Here is a 19,708-nt window from a genome sequence, read left to right on the forward strand (position 1 = left end):
TCTAGTCAAAGGGGCAGAAAAGTGGCAGCCTAAGCAAGACAGGAAACTTTTATCAGAGTAATAATTTTATCAGAGTAATAATCACTCTACTCCAGCCAAACACCACAGAAAACAGAGGCCCCAATCCCACCCACTCCAGCAGAGGCCAAGTGGGGAGCCTAAGATTTCCATCCTCATAAGACTGTTACAAAGCACCAACACATCCACCAGGTTGTCAGAGGAAGCCTGTTGAGAAGTCAGGACTTTAGCCATGGCCCACCACAAATGAGTATCCCCACCATGTGGGAACTTCAACTCCCACCCCCATCCCACAGCAATGAGGAGCTTCTCCCACCTCAGGTGTCAATGAAGGTTAACTGGGGAACCTTTTAACACCACCACACAGTGAAAAAGTGATGCCTCTGTCTCATTGCCCCTGATAAAAGGGTGTCCAAAAAAAAGACAGTAAAGCCAAAGTTTTAAAGTAGATCCATAACATAATTTTTAAAAATCCGAGTTTCAATTAAAAAAAAAAAAAAAAAGTCCCTCAAATCCAGAACCAAAATCTCAAACTGAATGAAAAGGGAAGTAGATGTTAACACCAAGAGGACAGAGATGTTAGAATGATCTAACAAAGATTTTAACATAATCATGACAAAAATGCTTCAGTGAGCCATTATGAACATGCCTGAAACAAAAATATTATCAGCGAATAGGTCTCAATGTATTTATTTTTTTTAATATTTATTTATTTTTGAGAGAGAGAGACAGAGAGTGAGCGAGCGCGGGAGAGGGCAGAGAGAGAGGGAGACATAGAATCTCCAGGCTCTGACCTGTCAGCACAGAACTCATGGACCGCGAGATCATGACCTGAACTGAAGTCAGACGCTTAACCAACCGAGCCACCCAGGCCCCCCAAACACGTCTCAATTTAAAAAAAATAAATAAAAGTTATAAAGAAGAACCAAGTGGAACTGAAATTTGAGCTGCGAAAAAAAAAAGAAAGAAAAAAAATGAAATAAAAAGCTCAGTGGATGGACCTCAACAGCAGAATGGAGGGGACAGAGGAAACAATCAATGAACTGGAAGAAAGAACAACAGAAATTACCCAACCTGAACAACACAGAGAAAACAAATGAATAGAGCCTTAGAGACCTCTGGGACTATGACAAAAAAATCTACATTCGTGTCATTGCAGTCCTGGAATAAGAAAGAGGGCAGAAGTGAAAATATACTCAAGGAAATATAATGGCTGAAAACTTGCCAAATTTGGCAAGAGACAAACCTATAGAGAGATTCAAGAAGCTGAGCAAACCCCAAACAGGATATACTCAAAGAAATCAATGCCAAGACACGTTGATAATTAAATTTCTGAAAACTAAAGATAAAGGAAAAAATCTTAAAAGCAACCAAAAACAACACCCTACCTATAAAGGGAAAACAACAGATCCTGATTTAATAAGGAATAAAGGCAATTCATCAGATACAAGCTAAACATTAAACATGATTTAGTACTTTTGCCCTTAGAAGACTCCATATAAATTTACTAGCCAGAAAATGAGTCTTTTGGTGGATGGTCACCATGCTCTAAGGCTATCAAACTGCTATTCTACAGTGACAGCAGTATCACAAATAGGGGTTGAGATTACCACACACACACACACACACACACACACACACACACACACACCCGCCCGCCCGCCCCCAGGATAGGTGGATAGAGCAACCCTCCAATTCAAAGAAGCAATTAAGTATTTTTTTTTTAATTTTTTTTAACGTTTATTTATTTTTGAGACAGAGAGAGACAGAGCATGAACAGGGGAGGGGCAGAGAGAGAGGGAGACACAGAATTGGAAGCAGGCTCCAGGCTCTGAGCCATCAGCCCAGAGCCTGACGCGGGGCTCGAACTCACGGACCGCGAGATCATGACCTGAGCTGAAGTCGGACGCTTAACCGACTGAGCCACCCAGGCGCCCCAGCAATTAAGTATTTATTAAGTACTTATCTACTAGACCTCAAACCCCATGTCATACTCTACATGGGAAGAAATAGACCAAAGAAAACCTATGGATAGACCGTAGAATGCTTTGTATTAACAAAATTTTACATGTAAAATCCTCAAGAATAGCAGGCTTTAAAGAAATAAGTCTGTTGGAATGTTTAAAAGGCTTCCCAAACAATTAGCAGCAGCAGCAGTCAGCTCTATGCTGGAGAAGAAAACTCACTATCCAAGGAAGTCTTTAATAGCTATGGAACATTTGAAGCAGCAGTTATTAGATCATTTTCTACCTATAAAAATGGCCGTTTCTAATGGTTTAATCTAACACTTGAGACACTAGAATATAACTATATAAAAAGCAGTTAGGAAGAAAACTCTTCTGGAATGCAGGCCTGGAAATTCTTCAAAGAACCACAATTTTTAAAATCTTAAAAATTGTGGGATTTGAAAAGGCACAAAGGAGTAATTAGCTAAGCATGGGGTAGTGGAAGCAGAACACACTATGCACAGGAAGGGAATGGACTCAGCCCAAATATTCTTTGCCTAAAATAGGACCTCCAAAGACTCACTAGGGATTTTCAGCTTTATTCCATAGCAACAAGAATTCATTGTAGATTTTAGGAAGAATGACAAAAAGAATAAACTAACATTTATACAGGAATTTGTTTTGTTTTACAAAATCTTTTTAGTTGATTATCCCCTTTTCTCGGATAAGAAAATTATGGTTCTATGTGAAGTTAAATTTCATGAATGGTAACTCAAATCCTGATCTTCAAGCTCTAGGTCTAATGCCTTTGCAGTACACCACCCAAAGGAAAGAATATCTCAGAAAAAAAGTCAGGTAAACGCAGGATGTAGGGAAAGCAAATATATAACAAGAGACAGGGACACCATTTAGTGGCTGATGTATATAAAAATTGAAGTATATCAAAACTGTTGTGTTGCACACAGGTGCTAGCAATTCACAATGCACATTGGAAAACCCAGTTTCAGTCTAAGCCTCCAAAGCCCACACACCTTTTTCAAAGGGATTTATCTTCAGTCTCCAATCCCTCCTTCCACAACACAGCTTTATAATAAAAATCTAAAATTACACTGGACATATTCCCTTAGGTAAGGCGAAATTTAGTCAGGTTTCACTTTTCCTATAATTAAAGGGAGGAGCTAAGAGCATACATATGAATAATCAATTCCTCTAACCTTCAAGTGGTAGAAGAAAATTACTATTTCTCAAATGTTCATTAAAACACTTAGTGAGAATGGAGGGTTGGCTCAGTCTTTTTCTTTTCCCCTGGTGATAGCTGGTTAAGAAAGGAACATGTATAAACAATCCAGTTACAAAATAGGTAGAGGATGTTAATAGACATTTATCCAAAAAAGATAAAAAAGGACAAGAAATAAGTGTTGGCAAGGATGTGGAGAAAAAGGAACCCTCATGCATTGTTGGTAGGAATGCAAACTGGTGCAACTACTGTTGAAAACAGTTTGGAGGTTCCTCAAAAAACTAAAAACAGAACTACCCTACGACCCAGCAATTGCACTGCTAGGTATTTAACCAAGGGATACAGGTGCGCTGTTTCGAAGGGCACATGCCCCCCACTGTTTATATCAGCACTATCAACAATATCCAAAGTATGGCAAGAGCCCAAATGTCCATCAATGGATGAATGGATAAAGAAGATGTGGTATATATACATAAAATAGAGTATTACTCGGCAATCAAAAAGAATGAAATCTTGCCATTTGCAACTACGTGGATGGAACTAGAGGGTATTATGCTAAGTGAAATTAGAGAAAGACAAATATCATATGACTTCACTCATATGAGGACTTTAAGAGACAAAACAGATGAACATAAGGGAAGGGAAACAAAAATAATATAAAAACAGGGAGGGGGACAAAACAGAAGAAACTCATAAATATGGAGAACAAACAGAGGGTTACTGGAGGGGGTGTGGGAGGAAGGATGGGCTAAATGGGTAAGGGGCACTAAGGAATCTACTCCTGAAATCATTGTTGCACTATATGCTAACTAATTTGGATGTAAATTTTAAAAAATAAAATAAATAAAAAAAATTTCAAAAAAAAATTAAAAGTAGAATGATTATTTGATCATATTATTACCCTAATTTTTTGATAAGATCTATGCACCCCTGTGTTTACTGCTGTGTTATTTACAATAGCCAAGATATGGAAGCAACTCAAATGTCCATCTATATAGATGAATGGATAAAGATGTGGGGGTGGGGAGTGTCTACAATGGAATACTACACAGCCATTAAAAAGGAGATTCAAAAAGAAAAAGGTTTCCAATGAAGTAGATGGAGCTAGAGAGGATTATGCCTAATGAATAAGTCAGAGAAAGACAAATACCATGTAATTTCACTCATGTGGAATTTAAGAAACAAAACATGAACATAGGGAAAATAAAAAGACTCAACTATAGAGAACAAACTGAGGGTTAATGGAGGACACTTGTTGTGATGAGCAGCGGGTACTGTACGTAAGTGATCAATCACTAAATTCTCCACCTGAAACTATTATTACACTACACTATTTGTTAACTGGAATGTAAAGAAGAACTTGAAAAAAACTTTTAAAGAACATGTATAGTTAAAATACATACATATTTCATATCACCTAAATATTTTACTATAAAGTATTAAAATATTTTAGTCGAAGATTAAATGTATCATCAGAATAACTATGGACTGGTAACACCTACTTAAAAGAGCAGAAAGTTAGCAGATGATCTGCAAAGCCTTCAGAGTCGTGGGCACTGGTTATATACTACCTCAAGGAGCAGGGTGGTGTTGCAGAAAGAGCAAACAGCTTTGAAGTTAGACAAACCTGAGGTCAAACTCATCTCTATCGTCTTTACTAAGTAACCTGGCTCAAGGTTAAATCACCACTCTACTTCCTATCCTAATCTCTAAAACAAATTACTGAGATAACTATGTATGTAAAATACTTGGTACATCTACCAAAATGTCCCAAGAGATGACAGTTTTCCTTTCCTCACTCTACCTTATCAGTGTATTTAACTCTCTTTTACCATTTTTCTAAAACAAGCATTGATGATATTTTGTCTAACAGCATCCTACAAATTGTTTTTATAATCCTGAAAACTCTCTGACCAGTCCACAACCTCATCTACAGTTTTGAAAAAGCTCTGAAAACAGAGTCTATTCCCAACCCATTTGGCCACAAAATCTGGCCTGACATGAATGAACTATAACATTAGGGTAGCCAAACCTGACTAGCCCATGCAAGTTTTATTTATTCCACCTTTGTGAATATGACTACATTTCTACGGCAGAAATACTAATGTGTTTGATTTCAGTTGTTTTGCCTCAGAAACCCTCCCCTCATTGTGTTACATATAACAAACAACATTATATGCACTGCAATTCCTTTTCAAAAGCTGAAATCTAAATTCCGAAATACAGAAGTACCACTACAGCTGCTCTCCCCCTCAACAACTTCCTTTAAGAGTAGATGAACCTGATATTAATTTATCATTCCTTTCCCATTCCATCACTCCACACAACACACACTGTCCCAGAAACCTGAAAGTCCTGAGGCTAGCTTTACCGCAATATGTAAGTTATGATTCCTAAAGTTACTTTCCAGAAAACCTGGGCTTTAGTCTCAGACTGTCCACTAATACTATTTACATACCTTTCTGCACATCTCCAGACCTCTATTTCCTTATGCATAAAAATCAAGTAAACAAGCTTGAAAAATTCATCTTCTAGAACTTAACAGGTCAATAAACAGATCAGAGTGGTCAGAGCGATCTCCATACAATCTGAAGAAGTGGTCAGCTAGTCAAATTACTTTTATGTCATCAGGACTAAAGACAGAGTTTCAAGGGGCACCTGGGTGGCTCAGTCAGTTAAGCACCCAGCTTAGCTCAGGTCATGATCTCTCAGTTGGTGGGTTTGAGCCTCATGTCGGGCTCTGTGCTGACAGCTCAGAGCCTGGAGCCTCCTTCAAATTCTGTGTCCCTCTCTCTGCCCCTCTCCTCCCCTTCATGCTCTCTCTCAAAAATAAACATTAAAAATAAAACAAAACAAAATAAACATTAAAAATTTTAAAAGATTTCATAGAAATATCTCTACCACGTTGACAATGCCTTGCAACACTTTAAAGAAAATAACTTTAAAAATCTATACATACCATATGCCACCCCCAGGTAAAAATAAAAACCAAACAACTATTCTTAACTACTCTTATTTCAATATCAAAACCTCAAACTTACTGTGACGTTTGAATTCCTTCTGTAGTTTACTGATCTGGTTGCTTTTTATCCTGTTTCCAGATAAAGTTTTCACTTTCTTTGGTTTCAATGTTGTCTTCAGACTGGGTCCTGCCCTTGCATCTACCACCTGGAAGAATATACTGAATATTTAATACCACTTAAAAAATGACACCTCTTGTATTCCTTTAGTTCAGACAAATGCCTATTTGAAGGAGCCTAAATTGAGAAGCAGTTTTCTACTAGAGTGTTTGAGAGCCCATGTGCACTTTTAATCATCACATGGTATTAAAGAATAATTTATCTCGTGGGTTTTTTTTCTTCCAAGCAGGCAATAGTAACAATATACTGTACAAAAAACTTAAATAGATTTATATATGGTAAGAATGACCCAAAAGGTTAAAGAAAATCAAGACTTACAACAACTAACATTTCTATCAGACAGTGTTTTGCAGTTTGCAAAAAGCTTTCATACTTTTTTTTTTTCTAGAGAGTAGACACACGCTCCCAGGAGAGGCAGAGACAGAATCCCAAGCAGGCTCTACGCTGTCACACTGTCAGTGCTATGCCAGAGGCAGTGCTTGAACCCACAAATGGTGAGATCATGACCTGAGCCAAAATCAGGAGTCAGATGCTTAACCAACTAAGCCACCCAGGCTCCCCTTTCATACACGTTTGAGTTTACTTTCACTACAAAGCAGTAAGGGGGCTATTTGTTAACTCCAATTTAGGGTGAAAGAAAACAAGAAATTATCTTTTGCCTTATTTCACTAAACTAGTAAGTGGGCAAGAATGGGTAGAGAGGGATACAAGACACAAATTAACGTTTTCACAACTATGCTTTATGATCTTTTCACCATACGCTTTAATCCCTAAGGTGATTTACATGATGGCAATGGCATGTTCTCCCATAGTCTACCATGGCCATTGGTCTAGACCTACACGGTACTATTTCTTACAAATTTATTCACATTTACTATTTGCAGATTTGTACCCTTAAAAAGGTTGTCTTCACCTTCAAAATCACAATTTTCAACTTCTCCAGACAAACTATTAAAGAAAATTCCCTTTTTTATAAATTAACAGACCCACAAAAACCTATCAAAATAATGTAACACCGTAACCAAAGGACAATGTAAGGCTAATTAATACTAGTATTAGGGGGAAAAAAGATAAAGAATAAATGCATGCTGACTTAAAAACAAGTATTTTGTATAAATACCATAAATGTTTTAAAAGCTAGCATAAGACTTAACAGTGCTGTTCTGATCACTGAAAACCAATGACAAAGGGCAAACAGAATACACATTTACATACCACTACAATCTCAACTAGATTTAAACACACAGAGTAAGAATAGCTTCCACATAACTGATCACTGTGTTATATTTTATATATAAATCTCATTCAGTTCTCACAACAGCTCTGTGGGATAGCTACTATGTTTCCATTTTATAAATAAACGGAACTTGCCCAAAATTTGCAACTAGTAAGGCAGGATTCAAATCCAGTTCTGGTGCTAAACCCTATGTGCTCATTATACTACCTCCAGGAATTAGGATAAATGTTCCCCTGAGATGAAAAAAAGGATCCATGTCTAATTAACCTTAGGAAATACATGAAATGCACACTGTGAATCTCTAAAATGGGGATACTGGATACAGCCTTAGGGAAATGATACACTACTCAAAATTTTGCTTCTAAACATGCCAAAATGTTAAGTAATTATATCTAAGGAGCAACTTGTGTTTTTCTTTATTCTTTTCACTTTTCCATCTGAGGAACGTACTACTTCCTAAATTGAGTGAAAACTAATGTTACTTTAAATGTAATAGAAGTTATCTGGGCACTCAGGTGGCTCAGTCAGTTAAGCACCCAAATCTTGATTTCAGTTTAGGTCATGATCTCACGGTTCATGGGATTGAACACTGCGTCTGTTAGTGCAGAGCCTGCTTAGGATTCTCTCTCTCTCCCTCTCTCAAAACAAATAAATGTAATAGAGGTATAACTGAGAAAGACAAAAGATGAACTAACATGATTCCAGTTTTTTTTTGATCCTGCTGGCAATTTCTTCCATCTTTTCACAAGCAGGACACAGGCATTACAGATGTCTCCTGAACGAGTCTCATGCAACCTAGTAAGAAAACAATCAAACTTTTATTAGACTCATTTATATTTAAGAATTCATGCAAGTGTATTTCTTTTGGGAAAAAAATCCAATTACAGTTTATAGATGCTATTGCTAATTGTCCTGGACGATACAGTTACATAGTTTCTATAGTACATTTTAGATATATAATTAACTCCTAGATCCAATGAACCAATTCTATGTACTGCAATTTGGTCATTTTAAAATAAAATAATAATAAAATTTAAGAGCTAGAGGAGATCCTGGTCACTATGGTTTAAAACAAGGTTGTCCACTTAATCTTTTTTGAAGTGTGTAGATATTTCCATAAGCAACAAAACGCCACTCTTTACATAAAATACTGTGTCATGATATTCTGGTTTTACAACACACAAAACCCAAGAGGCACTGTAATTTTTAAAAAATGATTATATCTGCATAAGGGGAAGAAAATCTGTAACACTAGTCAACCAAGCTCTTTATAAATTATATCTTTGAAGAACTTTCATTATACACTTTTCCTGTATTATAAATACATACAGAAAAATACTGGTAACTTTTATCACGTATACCATTGGAAATGAAGACATTAAGTGACAAATGTAATTTTTTAAAAAGGCAAAGTTGGCAGAAACTCTTTTTGACAACCTTCAAAATAAGCACAAAATCCAGGATTAACAATAAGTAATCAACAAGTATTTTGATAAGAGAAACAAAGTGGTAAAAATAACTTCTAACATGGGAAATGGTTCAACATGAACTATTCTATTTTATCCAAGTATTTGTTGGAAAGTAAATTCCACTTTATTAAGCAGGTTTATTGTCAAAAGATAAATAAAGAACAAAATTATAAAATGAAATGTACCCTGACAGATCTCAGGGCAGAACATTAAGTCTTATTAGCATCCTCAGCAGGATGGGTTAAAATACATTACCATAATTTAGAAAAACAATGCAAAGAACAGAAAACTACCAGAGGACAACTAGTATAAGAGAGAATAAGAGTAATTTCTTAAAAGTCTTTTATATCTTGATGTTAAAAACAAAAGAGTTTGATTATAACTACAAGGGGCTTCACAATTTGTAGTTCCTTATAATCTGGAAAAGGGTATGCTGTCAGTATTGATTTGTTTTAAAAGCAAGAACCTTAAAATAGCCTAGATGAGAATGTAAGTGATTTTAATTTATTAGCACATTGCTCCAATTGCCTGCCTCGCCTGGAAGGATTTCCGTAAGCTATGATCTTTTTCACTCTAAGAATGGTAAAAACATCAGATGATCTTACCCAAAACAGCTCTGGAAGTCCTTTTCATAGCGTTTACTGTCAGTGAATCGAGAACTGGAGGACTTAGCTCTGCAAATACAGCAGCCCTCTATACTTCGGTACATCTTTGGCTTGTGAAAACCAAACATCTTTTCTTCTGGGCAATAGTCTGTAAAGCCAGGGGAATTGACACAGCTTTATGAGGGCTATAACAAGAAACCATTAAAAGAGAGTTGTCTGCTCCACCCCAACCCCGGCAACTTGATATTACATGACCAAGCCAGACAGAAGGGCTGTGGGGAAGTCCTCCTGGATCTCCCTCCATTCTTGGCACTACCCCGGCAAGTGTATAAAACACAAAAAATACCTGTTTTTTAACAAGATCGGTCTCTATCACACCTCCTTCTACCCTCCTGGCCACACTCATTCTAAAACTGAGGGGAGGGAGGCATTTTTAAAAATCAACTTTTTAAGCAAAAAATGTAACAAAGTCTCCGCACTATAAAATGATGGAATCATGCACAACAAAGGACACATCCTAAAATGTAAAGTAAGGCACCCCCTTTCTATTCTGCACCTTTACACTGAAGTGATTCCCAGCTGGGGAAGTTTTGAGCATTTACCATGACCACTATTTGACATTAAGCACACAAGTAGCTCAATAGTCATCAACCCATAATACCTTGCCCTATGGGAAGTTTAGAGGGGATTTCTTCTGTGATAAAGAGAAGTTCTAAGCTGGCAAGTTGACTGAAAGGAGGATGTAAAATTCACAAAAATCCAAAGTCAGGATTTAAGAATAATAATTTTATAAAATCATCAAAATGGATTAAAAACAAGCTCATATTTCCTGACCATTGGTCTGTTCAGTTGTTACAGAGGTTTTTAGAGCTCTTCTATGAAGTCCTGTGCCTGAGCAGTGAGAGGCTGATATCCAAGAAATGTAGGGTGAGATAAACTATTGATTCTCATGATCAAAAAAACAAAACAAAAACAAAAACAAAAAAAACTCAACATCATGCAAGGAAGGAAGAAACAGTCCTAGAGCTAGACGTATAAAAAAATGTATTTGGCAGTAAATACACGCCTTAGAAGAAATTTAGAATATCCAAACTGGGGGTACTTTGGTGGCTCAGTCGGTTGAGCATCCGACTTCGGCTCAGATCATGATCTCATGGTTCATGAGTTGGAGCGAGTCTCACATGGGCTCCCTATTGTCAGTGCAGACCTCTCTCTGGATCCTCTGTCCCCGGCCCCTCTTTTTCTGCCCCTCCTCCACTCTCTCTCTCAAAAATAAATTAAAAATATTAAAAAAAAAATCCAAACCAAGGGCCATTTTCACCAGGACATCTGGACTAAGAAAGGGAATAAAAAGGCAATGAATATACAAACTAAACCCCAATGGACAAGTGTATGTAAGGATCCAACTAAAAATCATCATAAAAGCATCACATACAGCATCAATAAGTTACTAATACCAATTAGACTGGTGCTTATAGTGTTAGGAGTTATAACCACAGAACACTATCCTTTTAAAGTTCTTTTAGAAATACACTGAAATACAGGAGTAAGACAAAAACTTTAGTACTTTGGATGATCTCTCATCTGATCCCATTTCACCTCAGTTCTGGTTAGTATACCAGAGCAAGTACTTATGAAAGCAATTCAGAGAAATAATGTAATATCCAGGCTGTGTGTATGTATCTCTGAGATAGAGGAATTCTGAAATATGGGCAAGGACTTTTGATTTGTTTTTAAGAAAATATTTTATTAGCAAACAATCAGCTAAACACTGAAGCTTTCATTTTAAACAAGGGCTATTGTTTATCAAGTATTCTTTAATGTTTTTGTTGGTGAGAGAAGCAGGCAAAGAAGGGAGATGGGTGGGGCAGAAGTCCACTGATGCATTTCAAAAATTAAGTTTAAAGTTTCTTCAATTTAAGAATTGTTAAAACAAGAAAATATTCTCAGTTGATTATTTTTGTTCAGTGGAGTAGTTGGGAACTTGATTTTGAGAGAAAAAAAATAATGAAGATACTCCATAGTAGGAAAAGGTGTGGGAAGGCCTGTGAAATGAAACAGTTTTTGTTTGTTTTTTTTTTTCAAATAAACCCAAGTGATAAATGAAAATGGTTGTGTTGCTTTGGAAAAAAAATAATGTCAAATGACACAGGATAATTAATACAAATTAAAAAAAAAAAAGTGGTAGAAAAGCAGAAGTTATTGCTTCAATTTGTATATTCCCGTTTTGAGGCCAAAATGTTCCATAACTCTTTCCAGTCCTCGCACTAATATGGGGGCTACCCAAACTCCCCTAACATTCTCCATTACCATCAAGAAGGTCAAAAGTCCACACTTCCTCTTACAGCTTCATCAATGACTCTAGAAAACTTCAGCCTCCCTTCTCAGCAAGGACAAAGGAAGTACAGCAAGAAAGGCCAGTTCATTCCATTAATACACAGACCAAATCCTATTACAACAGATAGATTCCTATCTCTCCCCTCACAATCCCCTACCCTTTCCACAAATAAGCATGCCAACAAAACCAAACAGTATTTGAAAAACAAAACAAAACAAAAAACCACAGCATTCGGGTAGGAACTACTGCCTGGATTGACCAAGAAACCAGTTTGTGCCAGTCATTATGCTTGGGTTAATCGTAACCCTAAGAAATGTTAGGGTTATAGCTAAATACTGAGGCTTTCCTTTTTATAATCAGCTATTGTGAATCAAGTGTTCATCTTCAATATGATTTTTTTAAGTTTACTTTAATACTTTTTTTTTTTTTAGTTTATTTATTTTTGAGGGGCGGGGGGGAAGGGCAGAGAGGGAAAGAGAGCAAGAATCAAAAGCAGGCTTGGCACCATCAGTGCTTAAACTCCCGATCCAGGAGATCACGACCTGAGCCCAAGAGCCCCTTCAGTATGATTTCTTTGTTGGTGGGGATCTCCACAAAACTTACCCAACAGCCCTGAAAGACATCCCATTCTTCAGATTTAATAATATTCGTCTTTACATACCAGGCAAAATAAAATAGCCTGGTATCCTCTGACTGATCCTTTATGCAGCTCTGTGACCTTACGTTCATCCTAATAAAATTCAGCTTAAATATCTGAAAGTGGTCAAAATCCTAGGGTCCACACTCTTCCAAGCAGTGTTAAATGCAGTAAGGTGCAAGGCACTTGCCCTGATGCAACACACAAGTAGCATATGAACCTTTTAATGGATGATTACTTAATAAACTTATTAAACCTTTTCTGAGCTTATTCCTGCACTTGAGAGGCACCTGGGAATCTGCAGCAAATACACAGGGGTTTCATTTTGGGCTTTGTTTACAGCAACCCAGTTAAGCAGTGGTTGGTGTTTAACCATTTTGAGCTTTGCGGAGCCCAGAGACTAATGAAAGCATTTTCACAGAATCTATAGACCTACATGTGTTAAAAACTAACAAACAAGAAAAACCCCTACCTAATCTCCAGAGGAAAATTAAGGGCACAAAATGACTCTGAAAGCAAGTGATTTTTAGTATTTTTTTAATGTTTATTTTTGAGAGAGAGAGCATGAGCAGGGAGGGGCAGAGAGAGAGAGGAAGACAGAATCCCGAGCAGAATCCGTGCTGTCAGCAGAGCCTGATGTGGGGCTCGAACTCACGTACTGTGAGAACATGACCTGAACCAAAGACAAGAGTCAGACACATAACCAACTCAGGCACCAGGCACCCCCTAACTTACTTTTTATATCAAGAAGGAGGTAGGTAAGCAAGACACAATTTGATTTTAAACTTGGGACTTCGTTATTTCAACAAACCTGGTGGTTCTTTAGAATACTTCTTTCCTAGTTCCACAGATGTACAATATTAAATGATTCCTCCAGAACAATTTATTTGTTCAAATGACACTGTAAACTGTTAAAGTATTTGTGACTTTAAAAAAAAATTTTTAATGTTTATTTATTTTTGAGGCAGAGACAGAGCATGAACGGGGGAGGGCCAGAGAGAGAGGGAGACACAGAATCTGAAACAGGCTCCAGGCTCTGAGCTGTCAGCACAGAGCCCCATGCGGGGCTCAAACTCAGGGACCACAAGATCATGACCTGAGCCAAAGTCAGATGCCTAATGGACTGAGCCACCCAGGCGCCCCATTTGTGACTTTTGTATCTATTCTCATAGGCGTCACATTAATTCAGCAGTTTAAAAATTTTTTTTTTAATATTTGTTTATTTCTGAGAGTGAGCAGAGCACAAGTGGGGGAGGGGCAGAGAGGGAGGGTTACAAAGAATCCGAAGCAGGCTCCAGGCTCTGAGCTGTCAGCACAGAGCCCAACGCCAGGCTCAAACCCACGAACCGCGAGATCATGACCTGAGCCGAAGTTAGACTCTTAACCAAATGAGCCACCCAGGCGCCCCTAATTCAGCAGTTTTAATAGAAGGAAGCTATTACCATCTGCTCCCTAATTGATGAATAATTATAGAAGAGAGTGGACACATACAATCTCGCTCTTAAGCATGTGGGGAAAACAGAAGAAAATTAAATTTTGAGATAGAGCCAAAAATGAGTAAAGACTTAAAATGATTATTAAAAACTGCCATTTGTCTTCTAAAATTAGATAATGGTGATGGATGCAAAACTCTGTAAGTATACTAAAAACCACTGAATTGCATACTTTAAAAGTGAATTTTACAGTGTGTGAATTATATCTCAGTAAGCTTGTTTTTAAAAATGAAAATGGGGGGCGCCTGGGTGGCTCAGTCGGTTAAGCGGCCGACTTCAGCTCAGGTCATGATCTCGCGGTCCGTGAGGGCTGTGAGTTCGAGCCCCGCGTCGGGCTCTGTGCTGATAGCTCAGAGCCTGGAGCCTGTTTCGGATTCTGTGTCTCCCTCTCTCTGACCCTCCCCTGTTCATGCTCTGTCTCTCTCTGTCTCAAAAATAAATAAAAAATAAATGTTAACAAAAAAATTAAAAAAAAAAAAATGAAAATAGGGATGCCTAGGTGGCTCAGTCAGTTAAGCATCTGACTTCAGCTCAGGTCATGATTTCAAGGTTTTTGAGTTTAAGCCCCGCACTGGGCTCTGTGCTGACAGCTCAGAGCATGGAGCCTGCTTTGGATTCTGTGTCTCCCTCTCGCTATGCCTCTCCCCCACTCACTCTAGGACTCTCTCTCTCAAAAATAAATATTTAAAAAAAAGTCCTTAGCGGGTGAGGATGGAGGTTGTGGAGAAATGGGAACCCTCTTGCACTGCCAGTGGGAATGCAAACTGGGGCAGTTGCTCTGGAAAACAGTATGAAGGTTCCTCAAAAAATTAAAAATAGAACTACCCTATGACCCAGCAATAGCACTACTAGGAATTTACCCACGGAATACAGGAGTGCTGATACACAACAGCATATGTACCCCCAAAGTTTGTAGCAGCACTTTCAACAACAGCCAAATTATGGAAAGAGCCTAAATGTCCATCAACTGATGAATGGATGAAAAAGATGTGTTTTATATATACAAAAGAATTTTACTTGGCAATAAGAATGAAATCATGCCATTTTGCAGCAATGCGGATGGAACTGGAAGGTATTATGCTGAGTGAATTAAGTCAGTAAGAGAAGGACAGATATCATAAGTTTTCACTCATGTGTGTCTTGAGAAACTTAACAGAAGTCCGTGGGGGAAGGGAAGGGGAAAAAACTGTAACAAACAGAGAGGGAGGGAGGCAAACCACAAGAGACCCTTAAATACAGAGAAGAAACTGAGGGTGGATAGGGGGGTGGGGGAGAGGGAAAATGGGTGATGAGCATTGAGGAGGGCACTTGTTAGGATGAGCACTGGGTGTTGTATGGAAGCCAATTTGACAATGAATTATATTAAAAATAATGATAAAAATAAAAAATCTTTAAAAAAAGACCTAATCTCTCTAAATTAATTAATTAATAAGAAAAGATGAAAAGAAAGAAAAGAAAATAGACTAGGGCACCTGGGTAGCTCGGTTGGGTGTCTGACTCGTGGGTTTCAGCTCAGGTCATGATCTCATGGGTTCATGGGTTTGAGCCCCAAATCAGGCTCTGTGCTGACAGTTCAGAGCCTGCTTCAGATTCTACCCTGTGTCTCTGTCTCTCTCAAAATAAATGAATAAACTTTAAAAACAGAAATGGAAACAGACTGGGTTACGAATTCTCCTGTCTTTATATATCTTTGCAACCTCAACATCTAGAATAATGCCAGTCACTTAGTAGGTACTCAATAAACGTGCTGATTCAACTTTTTTAAAAAGTTGTTTTTTAAAAAAGTTGTTCATACAACATTTCATGTTTTACAAGGCACTTTCATTAACATTTCTTTGGCTGCTATCAGCAAACAACCACAAATTTAAAAAAAACAGTCAGGGGCACCTGGGTGGCTCAATCAAGTAAGCATCTGACTCCTGATTTCGACTCAGGTCATGATCTCATGGTTTGTGGGTTCAAGCTCCACATCATGGGGCTGTGCGCTGACAGGGCAGAGCCTGCTTGGGATTCTCTCTCTGCCCCCTCTCCTGCTCGCACGCACACTCTCAATATTAAAAAAAAAAAAACTGTAACAAACACGAATCAACCAGCTAAATTACTGTTCTGTCCAAATTAATTCAATCTCCCAAAGTTAACAAGATTAAATGGTTAAGTCAGCAAAAACTAGAAGAGAAATAACTGTAATTATAGGGCAAATATTGTAACATAGACAACAAAAAGTGAATTTTTGAAAATGCAATAATTAATTCTAAAATATGATTAATTGGTTGGTTTTTTTCACTTTAAAGCTGTACATTTCATATAAATCTAATGATCAAATTAACGAAAGGATGGGGAATGCAACCTTAGTGTTAAAACAAGGAAAAGTGTGGGGGCAAACTGTTTAAAAAAAAAAAAAGGAGCAAATCTATTCTTTATTTATTTATAAAATAATCTGTAGGCCCTACATGGGGGGCTTGAACTCATGCTCTTGCCAATTGACTGAGCCAGCCAGCAGCCCCATCGAAAGGACCAATTCTAGTGTGATTTGGCAGCACATATACTAAAACTGGAACAACACAGAGAAGATTAGCACGGGCTCTGCGCAAGGATGACACGCAAATTTGTGAAGCGTTGCTTATTTTTTGGAAACCAATTTGACAATATATATTAAAAAAAAATGATAAAGGAGGAAAAAAAGGACCAATTCTAATCTAAAGAGATTATGAAGCCAAAGAGCAGGGATGATATATTTTACACTTAATTCAACACACATAGGTTTACTAAATGCAATGTAATATAAACGGAAACAAAAGGAATCTTCACAGCAATAGCTAATATTGAAGGTATAATATTTAATTCTAAGTTTAAAGATCATCTTTTAACAACACTAAATTCACTTTAAGCCTGACTTTAATCAGGAAACAGTATCAAAAGGGGGACCTGACTGGCTCAGTCAGAAGAGCGTGCAACTCTTGATCATAGGGGCAGGAGTTCGAGCCCCATGTTGGGTGTAGAGATTACGTAAATAAATAAAACTTTTTTTTTAACAAGGAAACAGTATGAAGAGTAGTAAAATGCAAATTTTAAAGTTTTTAAGTACCCTTTTAAATATGGAATTGGAGACAGGGAGGTGAAGAACTTAATTCTGCAGAGTACTGTCTTATCTTTTAAATCTTACAAGGGTGATAATTTAACATCAAGGAAAACAGAGATTTATTTTGTTATGATAAATACAACATCCAACAGGCTCACCTTTTTTGGTACACTTTGAAGGACACCAATAGTTCCTCCTAAATATAATAACTTCCCAATTCCACTTTCTAGATTCCTTTCAGGATGTAAAGTTTTTCTTACTTTCAAAAATACCTTTCAAAACTCAAAATGCAAGGGGCGCCTAGGTGGCTCAGTCGGTTGAGCTTCCAACTTCGGCTCAGGTCATGATCTCACGGTCCGTGGGTTCGAGCCCCGCGTCGGGCTCTGTGCTGACAGCTCAGAGCCTGGAGCCTGCTTCAGATTCTGTGTCTCCCTCTCTCTCTGACCCTCCCCAGTTCATGCTCTGTCTCTCTCTGTCTCAAAAATAAACAAACATTAAAAAAAACAAAACAAAAAACAACTCAAAATGCCAATGCATGGACTGGACGGAGGAAAACTGAGAGAGAAGTAAATATGCCACGGGTGAAAAATCAACTTTATAGTTAATGTCACAATTTCTCCATACCACCTTGGGAACTGAAATTCTGATAAACACAATTAACAGTGCAACCTCGCAAAAAGTATTCCTAAAGTGTTTTTAGTTTTAGTTTTCAGTAGACCAAAATCCTACAGCTTCTAATGATCACTTTTTCTTAAAAAAAAAAAACAAAACAAAAAAAAAACACTGACACAGACCTTTAAAAAAATACACAAGATACTGGAAGCATCCTAAATGTCAGTGGATTCTTAGAGTTGTTAAATTATGTCTTCATACTACAGAATACCATTTCAGCCCATAAAAAGAATGTAATAGGGGCACCTGGGTGGCTCAGTCAGTTAAGTGTCTGACTTTGGCTCAGGTGCAATTTGTGAGTTTGAGCACCATGTCGGGCTCCATGCTGACAGCTCAGAGCCTGGAGTCTGCTTTGGAGTCTGTGTCTCCCTCTCTCTGTGCCCCTCCCCCACTTGTGCTCTGTCTCTGTCTCTGCCTGTCTCTCTCAAAAATAAACATTAAAAAAAGTTAAAAAAAAAAAAAAAGAATGCAATAGATATGTAACATGTGCACATGGGAACTATCCAAGATATCTTGTCTGTAATATTAAGCAACTTGAGTAACAACTATACAGTACAATCCCATAATGGGTTTTTTAAATGGGACTTTAAGTACATAAACTGACTTGTTAAAATATATTTTTAAAAACGAATAACTAGTGGTTGCCTCTGAGGGAAGCAAGAATGAAGGAAGATTACTTTCACTTTACTCCTTTCTAGCACCATGTCCCAAAACCTTAGTTATGATCGCACACCTTGACTTAACCAAAGTGGTAGTAGCTGAAACAGCTCAGAGAGCTTAAACAAACTTCCTCAAAGACATACAGATGGAGAGATACCCAGTGGGAAACATAGTCCACAGCAGAGAGTACAGAATAGACATAGAGTAGAATGGGAAGGAAGCTGCAAAGAGACAAGCAAAAGATTTGTAAAGTGGGAAGGAAGCAGCAGTGAACAAAGACAAAAGGAACCAAGCAACCAAAGACAACTTTGAAGTGAAGGAGATGGCATTTCTTTAGAGCTGAACTTTAAATGACAGGATGATGGGAAAGGAAGAGATATAAACACGAAAAAACACCCATGATCAAAAGTTATGAGCAACCCTTAGTTGCTGTAATTTTTAATGCCACCCGCGACACCATTTTTAGTCAGTGGTATGCTATCTTTAATCACCTGTAAGTACAGGATCCAGTAAACACTAACAGTGTAACTGGAGCAACACTTCACATAAAGAGTCAAACAGGACTAAGTGTGTTTTGTGTTCTGCTGCTAGGCCACTTGGTTGCAATGTGCCCTAACAATAAGACCTGTGTCATCAGCGCTTAAGGAAAGTCACGGAGCTATTGAACACGATTATTTCCTCTTACCTGTTTCCAGACACCAGTCCACATCCCAGCATCAGAAGTTCTGAATTTACTTTACTCATTTTTAAGGGACAAATTTTAACTTGCCTAGAGGAAAACTGAGAAAGGATGGTAGACCCCACCTGTTTGCCAATGGCTTCTCCAAAAATGCACCTAGTCTCTGAGAAATTATACGGTAAAGTATTTATTATGGCTGTCTACAAAACCCACACTTAGCAGAAGAATGTAGAACTCATCCTACAGGAAAGAGGTCAAACTCAGAAATAAAGTCTTCAACTGAAATAGCATAGGTTAAAAATAAAAAAATCACAAATCCAGGTCTCTGGAGTTCCAGACAGTGTAAAAAAAATACTAGGTCCTCCCATTTTGATAGTGTGAAAAAACACTGGGTATGCCGATTCTAGATTAAGAGTGATTCCAGTGGATGAAAAAACTGTAAAGGTTGGGGAGATAGTATTAATCTTCTCTTAGATGATTAAGCAAATAATCAGTTAA

General features: G+C 37.7%; 1 protein-coding gene and 1 non-coding gene across 6 annotated transcripts in view; one reads left to right on the top strand and one right to left on the bottom strand.

Annotated features, from left to right (window-relative positions):
* The window catches only part of SINHCAF (SIN3-HDAC complex associated factor), a 34,647-nt gene that overhangs the window by 7,843 nt on the left and 7,096 nt on the right, over positions 1-19,708 (bottom strand). For all 5 annotated transcript variants that reach the window (XM_007076177.3, XM_007076178.3, XM_042992051.1 and 2 more), the window contains exons 2-4: positions 9,653-9,800; positions 8,274-8,373; positions 6,243-6,369 (exon numbers count right to left, since the gene is read on the bottom strand). In XM_007076177.3, coding sequence (XP_007076239.1) covers positions 6,243-6,369; positions 8,274-8,373; positions 9,653-9,780 — 355 coding nt within the window. In that variant the 5' untranslated portion in view covers positions 9,781-9,800. The remainder of the gene's footprint in view (positions 1-6,242; positions 6,370-8,273; positions 8,374-9,652; positions 9,801-19,708) is intronic.
* On the top strand, positions 16,646-16,748 carry LOC122240609. Its single transcript, XR_006220389.1, has one exon. It is a non-coding gene; the product is annotated as a U6 spliceosomal RNA (small nuclear RNA).

This window comes from Panthera tigris, chromosome B4, assembly GCF_018350195.1.
Source record: "Panthera tigris isolate Pti1 chromosome B4, P.tigris_Pti1_mat1.1, whole genome shotgun sequence".
NCBI lineage: Eukaryota > Metazoa > Chordata > Mammalia > Carnivora > Felidae > Panthera > Panthera tigris.